At 32.6% G+C, this 11,154-nt stretch overlaps 1 protein-coding gene across 2 annotated transcripts; it reads right to left on the bottom strand.

Moving 5' to 3' along the window:
• Positions 1–2,245: 2,245 nt before the first annotated feature.
• LOC139488508 (heat shock 70 kDa protein 12A-like) lies at positions 2,246–10,037 on the bottom strand. Of its 2 annotated transcripts, XM_071274193.1 has the most exons (5): positions 9,687–10,037; positions 8,417–8,741; positions 7,707–7,925; positions 5,567–5,720; positions 2,247–3,511 (listed from the first exon to the last, which is right to left on the bottom strand). In XM_071274193.1, the coding sequence occupies exons 2-5, from the start codon at positions 8,726–8,728 to the stop codon at positions 2,466–2,468; spliced, it is 1,731 nt and encodes a 576-aa protein (XP_071130294.1). In that variant the 5' UTR covers positions 8,729–8,741; positions 9,687–10,037; the 3' UTR covers positions 2,247–2,465. The 2 variants fall into 2 exon arrangements, with proteins under 2 accessions (XP_071130295.1, XP_071130294.1); XM_071274194.1 differs by lacking the exon at positions 9,687–10,037 and having other exon boundaries at positions 2,246–3,511; positions 8,417–9,174.
• Positions 10,038–11,154: the final 1,117 nt, after the last annotated feature.

Genomic DNA, 11,154 nt, shown 5'->3' with positions numbered 1-11,154 from the left:
AAGGGACATACATGGGTTTTTTATTCATAATATATGAATAAATACCTATATAAATCATAAAGGGCGAAATACGACTATTAAATGAAAATTCTGTACAAGACTAGCACCTCTGTTTATAACCAGTTCTTAGCCCCGTGAAATTGTAATGAATAGATAAGTTATAATGTATTTTAAGGTATTTGTTATTGGTATATAAAACAATTTTGTGCATTTATATCATATCATCAATCAGGTAATTATGTCTCTCTGTCTTTAATGTTTTGTTATTGTTTTATTGTGTAATTGTTTATTGTGTAATTGTTTATGGTGTATTGTTCCATATGGTCGTATTTATTTGAAATATAATAGGCTTCTTCTTCTTGTTGACGCATTTTCGGAAAGATTTTAAATGAAAAATATAAACTCATTCATATTGTATTGTAGATTTTTAAAAAAGGTGAACAGTATGTTAATGTAAGCATAATATGTATTACGAGATGATATGACTTTTCTTATTTCATGGACGACGATGACAACAACGTACCAAAATTTCAAAATGAAGTAAATCTAGGACAGCTTTTACATTTTTACATTATACGGACGAAATAAATTGGTCATATAATTTGGAATTAGAAAAACACCACCTGACAAAATTTTACCACTTATTTTTGTTTGGCATTAGATCACGACACTTAACTGTTTAAGTTCGCAATATTTTAATTTAACTTCTTTCTATCTTCTAAGTGATCACATATTTTCCAATTCTTCAGAATGTTAGCCTCTCTTCACAAACAAACATGTTTACGACTTGATTATACAGAAAGAAGAGTGCTCTCCTTTTTACGGGTGGTCGGGCGTCTTGAACGTTATTATGAATATTTGTTTGTGAATGAATACTAAGCAGAGTTGATTTAAAATCTCGATAAAAATAATTTTTCATATGTTTAGTAGTAAGTACAGTAGTTTTGCATATTTGATAAATAGCCTGCTGTTTAATCCATATCGCGCAACTTTGATGCGCACCCTTTATCGCATACCTTTTATCACACTCCTACCCTTTATCGCATACCCTTTATCACATCCCTACCCTTTATCGCATACCCTTTATCACACCCCTACTTTTTTTTTTTACATAAAGTCAGTTTTTTGTTGTTTTTTTTTGCTTAAGAAAGTTTTTCCTCAAAATAGGTCCAATAGAACGGTCATTCGGACGTGACGCAATTTATTGAATGACGTCATTTTTTGGTATGTGACTTCACGAACGTCAAGTTTTCATATTTTTGGGCACACTAAACGGAACTATAAAGAATACAAAACAAAAACACTCAAAAAAATACAACAATAAACTAAATATTTTTAAAACAACAGCACGCAAATTGTAAGATAACCTACTTGGTGCTTTGGATAAGTAATTGAGCAGTTCTTTTAAGGCCTTTGAAACAAAACAAAAGTATAACTGAAGGTAACCCAGTGCTATGGATCAGAAAACAGTTCATATAATATAATACTCTTCTGTTGAAATATATGATAAAGCGTATAAAACATGGCAAAATCTGTATCACATGCCGTATCGCCCTCGACCAATATCATCCCTCGGGCCTAAAGGCCCTTGGACTGATATTGGTGTCTCGGGATGATACGACATATGAGACGTATTTTGCCATGTATTATTCGCTATGTATTTAAAACCCGTCATTTTTATGCAAAGAATTTATCAGAATCACACATCTTTTCTATTGTCATTAACATAACTTGTCATTAAAATGCAAAAGATAGACATGAACACATTTTAAACTTTCCCAAAGAATGGTGAACCAGCCACCTGAACTGCAGTACCCATCGTTAATTTCTCTACTCTCTAACATATTAGCAGTAAACCATTAATTCACGACCCATTTGCTATCTATATTAAATTCCTCAATTTAAAAAAAAAACCACAGCCATTTTTTCTTAAGTTCAAATAATGTGACGATCATTGCATGCCAAAGCAACACATTATGGTGAATCGTACTGAAAAAAATAAACATACCTTCAACTGGGCATACGAGAGAACTAATTCCCGGAACTTTTGATTTACCAAAAACAGGTACTTAAGATCGTACAAACAGAAAAAATGTACCCACTAATTTCAAATTCATCATTTTTCTTTCATTATCTAAAACTAAAATTTAAACAGTGTTCTTTAATGATCACCAATTATTCACTTTTCATTTGATACCAAAATTACCAAGATATTGGTTTTACACCTTTTATTAACATGATGGTAAATCTATTTGTTAATATAAGACCTACCTCAGTGAGAGTGAAAAAAGTTGTGCGTCTTCTTATTTTATAAAAAATAAAATCCGATATAAACAAGTTTTTCAAAATGTGTTTAAAGATTTATAGTACACTTTAAAATGGTAGTTAACATTACAAGAGTTATTTGTTATAGAATTATTCTAGAAGATGATCGCATCAAAATGTTTGTTTATTACGAAAAATTGCTATTCTAATGTAAATTGTGCCATACATTTGTTACCCGATGCAGCTTCTATCACAGTCAAACTCAGTTCAGTGTTCCCAAAAATGAACCCGACTTCTAAAACTTGGCACCTCGACGAATCCGAGACATCAATGCCAATATTACCAAGAGAAAAGCAATCATCATCTGCTGTATAAACTGGATTATGTTGTTCACTTGCAAATAGTTTAAGCCCTATTTTATTCACATTAATTTTTGTGTTATACTTTCTGTGTATTACAGTTCCAATTGGAATTACCGAATCCTTTTCTAATATTTTATCAAAAGCATTTTTACATCGCCAAACCCCATCTGATAAAAAACGATATTTTTCATCGTGGATAGCTGGGTCAAATTTTGGATTAAACGATATTCCATACGTGAATCTACTAATCCTAGATGAAATGACGTCCGATTTATGACCAAACAGAACAGCACCTTGTAAGACAGACAAACCAGGATCAAACGGTATAATTACTGTACAGTTTGGAAATTCTCGTCTCACAGCTTCTTGAACAAGAACGCAGTTCGAAAATCCACCAACAAGGATAATTTTATTTAAGGATCTTGCACTTTCCATTTGAAGTGTTTCTTTGATAAGCAATAGGATATTTGCAATTGTTTTGTCGAACAGTTTCCTTAAAACATTAGCATCTATATGCACTTTATCACCACGAATAACAATGGAATCTGAAAATGATGATGATTTTATGACACTTCGAAAGTTTTCTTTTAGATGCATTTCACAAAGTGTGTTCAGTGTTGAAAATGGTATTACCATTCTGACCTTTTTTGAGCCTGGTTTAATTGTTCTCTTTGTTGTTTCAAAATCTCGTAGTAAGTCTAGATATGATTCAAGATATTCTTGTTTCATGATTTTGAGGATAGGGGCACCGACAATCTTTATCAGTAACTGAATATATTCGGCATCAACACAAGTTCCGCCACAGTCGCCACCGGTAGCTCGACATAATTCCTTCAAATGACCACCTAACATTTTTTCGTGTACCGTGATATCTGCTGTTCCACCTAAAATTAAAAGGTTAATTTAAATAAACTCATCATAGATACCAGGACTAAATTTTGTATATACGCCAGACGCGCGTTTCGTCTACAAAAGACTCATCAGTGGCGCTCGAATCCAAAAAAGTTAAAAAAGCCAAATAAAGTACAAAGTTGAAGAGCATTGAGATCCAAAATTCCTAAAAGTTAAAATCGATTAAACCGTGTGCCTGTCAGAGTAGGGATTTTGTCCCCAAACTTAAATTTTTTCATTCCTTTATGGTTGGATTTAACATAGATTAATAAAATCATATGATAAAAAAGCAATGAATGATGTTGTTAAATTTGATATATCACTTTTGTGCTTCTGTTTTACATATTTGTCTTTATAGGGATTAAGATAATCACACAATGTTGACTGCTGTGCCTCTTTTTGACATTTTTACCCAGTATTATGTCTGTATGTTTTATTCACGCATCGTAGTCGATTTAATGAAATTTGATGCGACTGTCATACGAGTGAGAGGTTTATCAAGCTATAAGACAAGGTTCGATCAATCTTTTCAAAGTTCAGTCTGTTTTTGGCATCAATATCACTCATATTTAAAACACAATACCTGATTTTTCGGAAATATTGACAACTTTATGTTTGAATGGTTGTTATTAACAGTGAGAACACTAAAGTGCATCAAAGTGTTCGGTGCAGAGAGATTGATATTAATCAATGTGGTATTAGTGACAATGATTCAACCCTCCATACAAGGCACAATTTGTAAAAAGTAAAAATTATAGGTCAAAGTCATGCCTGCAACACAGAGCCTAAAGTTTTGCTCACAATGAACTGTAAGCTATAAAGGGCCACACAAATGACAAGTGTAAAAATATTCAAAGGTTAAAACAGCGGTCTAATCCACAACAAAAAACGAGAAACGAGTAACGATTTGAACCACATCAACAATTGACAACAAACTACAACCATTGAACCAACAAATTCAGCGGGTGTAAACGTTTTAACAGGTGCCATCCTTCATCGTAACATGATTGTATCATCACAACAGAAAGACACACTATAAAATATCAACTCAAATGGCTTTACTCAATCAAATGACATTTTAACAAAAACAAGTAACACAAAGTGAACGAATAAATATGATATATGGCACAAAGTTTGTATATTATGAATATGAAGGGGGATGAGATGTAACACAATATTAAAAAGACAACTATGACCTTGGACAAAATGGCGTTTATTCAAATAACGTACACAGGTAAATATAAAGATTTTGTTGTAAGGAGAACATGCAGTACGAGTACTAGGACAGAAGTAATAATTTATCGTCATTAAAATACAATATAACACAAAACAAGGAAACATTGAATGACCAAAATGCATTACAAACTATATCATCAGGTCAAATTAACATGAATGTAGGATTTCAGAGTACCCGTAGATACTGACATCTAGTAAAATGCCAGAATCAATGAATAATATAAAAATAATGTCTCCTAGACTAAATTCAACGAAAACAGACCCAAGTGATTTAGTGTGTTTACATCATGGATAGTCAGAAAAGACATGACAAAAATAAAATTATTGAAAAAAGTAAAATCACAAATATCCTTTACTCCAGAGAAACTTCAAATAGGAAAATACATAACAGGAAGTAGGATAGTTAGAATTAAACCTTAGAATACATATGTATTATGTTATATACAAGTAGAGCAATTTCTATACAACTTTTTGGATTCGAGCGTCACTGATGAGTCTTTTGTAGACGAAACGCGCGTCAGGCGTATATACAAAATTAAGTCGTGGTATCTATGATGAGTTTATTTACAAGATCGATTAGTGATATTTAGAAGAACAACTAATTTTAGTGTACTAATACAATAAATGTTATTTCTTAAAAGGGTTTGGTACTGTTGTATCAAATGAAATTTTCGTTCCTCTGTTTATCTTAATGATAATTTGAATCTTGTTTTTTTACAATGACTTTGTCTTTCGGATTCTGATATTCCACTTGGTATCTTGTTAACTATTTAAAATCGTGTATAAAACAAATAGTGAAACTTAATAAGTACCTCCAAGATCTACAATCATATACTTAGTCCCCGGTTTTGCCATTGTGAATCCTGGTTCTATACCAGTCAGTTTGTCTGTAGGTAGGTATTGGCAATATATAGAAGCAGCTTCTGGTTCTAAGCACAGGAGTAGATTACTCTTTGATATACCAACCTGTCAAAAAGTCAATATTTGCTGTTTAATATCCTTTTACTTCAATATAAAGAAACATCAATCACAAAATGAACATTTGTTTGTAATATAACCAGAATAATTTCCTAAAACCGGAATTTCACAAATCATCAGCATTTAAAAATTCTTTCATAATCATTTCATGCATACCGCTAAGAAGTAAGAAGCAAAATGAATAAGGTTCTGAATCATGTGTGTAGTCTAATAGTCTTGAAATTAGTATGTTAAATTTGTCTCAAATATTTTGGAAGATTCCTACATTTTTTACGATGAATTGTTATTATACTCTAAAAAACACAATTACATTGCATAGCCAAATGTAAATCGGGACGGCTACAGTGCAGGCGATTTGGTGTCACGATATCTCAGTAGCATGGGTTCGAATCCCGGCGAGGGAAGAACAAAAAATTTGCGAAAGCAAATTTACATATCTAACATTGTTGGGTTGATGTTTAAGACGAGTTATATGTCGCTGGGCATCACTCCAGTATATGTTCTGTTCAATTACTAGAATTTTCATGCGGTTAAAGTCATCAGGTTTGTGACCCGACTGTGCGGGCTGAAGTGTCTGATAATAGAAGAACTTCTGGAGAATGTCGTTCGTGTGAAGAAAAACGCTGCAAATGCTGCCTACAGATGCAGCATTCATCAACATTTCACAGTAAGGCAACCGAAAGTAACTATAAGATAGTTTGCAATGTTACCTGCAAAAGTATGAATGTTATTTACATACTAGAATGTTCGGTTTGTGGCCTCCAATATGTTGGTGAGTCTAAGCAGCCTTTTCACAAACGCCTCAATGGCCATAGGAGTGATATCTCTAAGAAGTCACTTCTCCCAGTTTCTCAGCACTTCATACAGTCGGGTCACAAACCTGATGACTTTAACCACATAAAAATTCTAGTAATTGAACAGAACATATACTGGAGTGATGCCCAGAGACAGGTCCGGGAAAGCTTTTGGATAAAGGAACTTAATGTACATCATCCAAACGGCATCAATAAGAAATACTAACAGTTTTGTTTTTCACTCATTTTTATTGTTAATATACACAGTCTCGTATATTGAATTATAGTGTTTTGTTTATATTATGATATTCAGGATTTTGGATTAAAATTAATCGACTAAAACTCACCTGTATTATTACTGATCTATTTTTACACCTTATACATTATGTATCAGTATTGTTAAAACTTGTGACACTTGAAGAAGGCCATTTGTTGAGCCGAAATATTTGTCAACACGATTTAATAACAACATTTTCGTATAATAACATCTTATATCAGTACCGTTGTGCAAATTTTTAGACTGATATTATTTTTTCCTTATCTGCATAGTATCGCCTATTCTAGACAGTCCGGTACATAGTAAATTTGCTGGTTGGTGCTTTTTATAGACTTTTATATATATATATATAACTCGTCTAAACATCAACCCAACAATGTTAGATCTTCCATCCAAGTCACAATTTGAAAAAAGTAAACCATTATTAGTCAAAGAGTTGTCTTTCACGCGGCGCATTGGCTCAAACCGAAAAGCAAGCTATAAAGGATCCCAAAAATGACTAGTGTAAAACCATTCAAACGGGAAAACCAACGATCTGATCTATACAAAAAACGAGTAACGAGAAACACATATGAACAACATCAACAAACGACAAGAACTGAACATCAAATTCCTGATTTAGCATAGGTGCAAACAATTGCAGCGTGTTTAGAAGTTTTAATTAGTACCAGCAGTCCCCCTTCTCTGAAAAATAGTGTAACATCACAATATAGAAAGACACGCTTTAAAATATCAATTGAAATGGCTTAACTCAATCAAAAGTCATATTAACACAAGTGAACATACATTGAACGAATAAATTTGATCTATGATGCAATGTAAATACAAAATCAATAAAACAAGGGGGGGGGGGGGGTATGCTTTTTATAAGTAAAACATATTCATCATTATACATAGTTTTACCTTTACTGCACTTTCTCTCATAAATTGTTTTGAAATATCTGTCCAAATTGCAGGGACAGATAAAACCCATCGAATATCATTCAATTCTAATTTAGTGCCTTGCTTTATCAAATATGACATCAGATGATCTTTCATGGCCATTATGGATAATGTAAACACATCAATTGTTGGCATTGGTTTTCCTGTTATGTCTTCTAGTAACAGTTCCATTGAGACATCCTGAAAAACAAATTTGAAAAACTTAAATATCAACTTACGACAGACTTTTATACAATGGCATCGTACATTCGTAGTTATCTAAAAAAAAAAAAAAGAACAAAAGCAGTCGTGAGGTAGGTCATTCTGTTAATTTATTTTTCATTTACGCTTCTTGCTTCTTCTCGTCATATCATATGTTAATGACTTTTGATAACTATTAACTATTATTACTCGTGGTCGAGTGGTTTAAGTTGTCGAACTACTGTATAGCTATCCTGTTTAGACTTAGGTAATGAGTTGGAGTCCTGCACGGGGCAGGTATACTCGACTGCAACCTTACTTGACTAAATTGTCCTACCGAAAACGAATGACCGACACGAATTACACAATAGTATTGAAAGTGGCGTTCAAACACCAAGCAATCAATCATACAATCCTACACATGTAATACTATAAAGTAAATGTGACTTGGTTATCTAATTTCCGTATTGTCTAAGACATTTTACATATACCTTATGTTTGTGCAAACACATTTTAAATCTGTGAAAATAATAGTAATTGTGTTGTTCTTTTTCCATCACAATTTCTGCATACTTGTTTTCAGCTTCGTATCCAAACGAGTCAAACTGTTTGTTAGCATCTAATAACAGACATGTTGGTGTTTTTAATGATATCAGTTGTTGTGATCCAGCATTCCAGCACTGATTCGTATGAATTGTCATTGGTTGATTTTTAAACGAGTGTCTCATCGAAAATGCATAGCCGGAATACGTTGTGCCAAAATCAATAGCGGCTACAAGTATGTAATTTGGATTCATGGCCATTTTAATGTAATACCTGGTAAACAAAAATATAAATAGAATCGTATATTAAAGTAATATGAAACGAGTGACTGTTGAAAAATAATGTAAATTCAAGTTTTGAATGCATATAACTCATAAACTTAATCTCCTGTGTACGATTTTTTTCCTTTTCATGCATCAATTTCGTATATATTCTTCAAGAAAATATTTCACTCGGTCAGTGTTATGAAAATATGGCAGCTAAATAACGGTTGTGTTTTGAAGCCGAACTTTACCGAGTGTCGCCTGTGTAAACAATCAGCAAATTGATAGTCTGGTAAGCCCAAATATAACATGTATATAGTTTAATTCGATGACGGAGCGATGTTTCGTTTGCTGACTCTCTCTGCCACTTTGGTTTTTCCCTGAGCACTAACGAACTGCGATCACCGCATTTTTACGAGAAAAGTCATGCTTATGTATCTGCATACGAAAAACAAGTCGGCAAATTGGTATCTGGAAGTCAACAAAAAGAAAGTTTCTTAAATATGCGGACAAATTAGATAATTTTGTTCAGAAAAAGTTTTATGTACATAAGTTGGTTTTTTTTATTAAAAAAAGCCATTTAGTTATAGAAAAAAACCATATGCATATTTTTTTTGTTAATTTGAAATTGTATATTACTTTCAGTAGCACTGGTATTAAAAGACGTTATGTGGAAATGTATGAGTATGTATTGTTGTTTTTGTCTTGAGAATTGTCTCTTGGATATTCATACCACATCTTCTTTTTATATTAAAAAGACATTTTTTATTTCGAAATAGTTATCTATATAGAGACTTGTGTGTGTTTGTTGGCCTACAAACGATTAAATAGAGTTACTTGACTAAATTAATGGAATGTTCGAACATACGCCTTATGAGTGTGGCTTGTTTATATCTGTTTCGTGAGCCAAAATAAAAGATGTGAAACCCACTAAGACTATTTAAACAACACTTACAGAATGCTAATCGTCAATACTTCCTAAGCATACATCGAATAAAATACAAACAAAACAATCACTGTTGTTATTGTTTTCCACTTTAGCCAATTTAAATCTAATTAAAAATCATCGAAGCGTAGACATCTTTAAGAAAATCTAATACTTTGTTGTAAATAATCCAATTATATGTACGAGGTATAGACAAAAGATTTTTTTACATAACTTTCACTTTTGTCACTTCTTAATATGAGACTCATTTCTATATAAGAGAAACATATATTACATAAAGTAATCCTGATTTTGAATAAGTTTTATGCCTAAATTTGGTACGCGTATACTATGTGCTAACACTGACTCATATCAGATTTGTCGTGGGGTACCCGTAATATAGTTTTGGCATCAATATACGATCGTGACGCAAATCCAATTAGAAGATTACAGATAAACGAGAAATCTGATATCATTTAGTTTGGCATTTTCATGTTTTCATGGTCAACAAATCTGTATTATACCATTAATAAACTCAACAGAGATACCAGGTTTGAAATTTTGTATTTGAGCCAGACGGGCGTTTAGTCTACAAAATACTCATCAGTGACACTCGAATCGAAACAAAACATAACAGTTGAAAAGGTCAAATACAGTACGAAGATTTAATCCGTAGTGGATCCGTCGAGGTTATCCGTGAATATATGACCTAGGCAAATCAGTAATCTATTTCTGAGGTAGAACAGCTTCAATAAATGTCTTCGTATATTCACTGAAAAACAATCAGCATTAGAAACAAGTCACAAAGAAAAGATTTAAGGCAATCAGGATTCTACTTCGTCGTAATTAACTCCCCATGAATTATGGCAACTTAGTAATAGTAAAAATGTAAGCCCTTGTAGAGATAGCCTGCTGATAATTTAGCTCTTGAAAGATAGATTTATCTACATTGCACCATTACGATCCAACATATGGAAGTTTTTAACGATCCTGATTGGCTATACAGCCCTTGGACGATCGGCATTACAATCCTTGTTCGCCAGTTGCATTTTAAAGACAACTGTCTCTACTAGTTAGCTCCTGGCCATCATATCACGTTCTTGAAGAAAAGGAGGTCAATGAGGGCATGCGTTTTATCGAGCAAAAAAGCCGATACATCCACAAAAGATGCATTTGAAAGCATTTTTTGTAAATGCTCTCATTGTAACACCAATGATTTTCATACAACAACGTCGACAACGATAGGAAAACGTTTTTGCAATTCCAAGACTAAATCTGTGCAAATATTAGAGAAAACAATAGAACACCAGCAGAGCTACATCAATATCACAATTCCTGAACAGTAAATATTGAAATCTGGTTCAAAACATTAACTTTACAAATAATGTTTATATCATACTTGACATGCGTATTAGTTTTCAAGTTTTTTTTAACCAAATCTTCATTGTAAATTCCCTAACAAAACACTTCACCTTTCAAACAGCAAAATATTATTCTA

Source organism: Mytilus edulis, chromosome 9 (genome assembly GCF_963676685.1).
Source record: "Mytilus edulis chromosome 9, xbMytEdul2.2, whole genome shotgun sequence".
Taxonomy (NCBI): Eukaryota; Metazoa; Mollusca; class Bivalvia; order Mytilida; family Mytilidae; genus Mytilus; species Mytilus edulis.
Note: the sequence above shows the minus strand (reverse complement) of the source record. Positions and strands in the feature narration are given on the sequence as shown.

Coding starts and splice junctions, on each gene's coding strand:
- LOC139488508 (XM_071274193.1), bottom strand. CDS start 8,728: ATGGCCATGAATCCAAATTACATACTTGTAGCCGCTATTGATTTTGGC. Junction 7,926..8,416: donor TGTGTTTGCACAAACATAAG/GTATATGTAAAA, acceptor TTTGTTTTTCAG/GATGTCTCAATGGAACTGTT. Junction 3,512..5,566: donor TATGATTGTAGATCTTGGAG/GTACTTATTAAG, acceptor TTTTAATTTTAG/GTGGAACAGCAGATATCACG.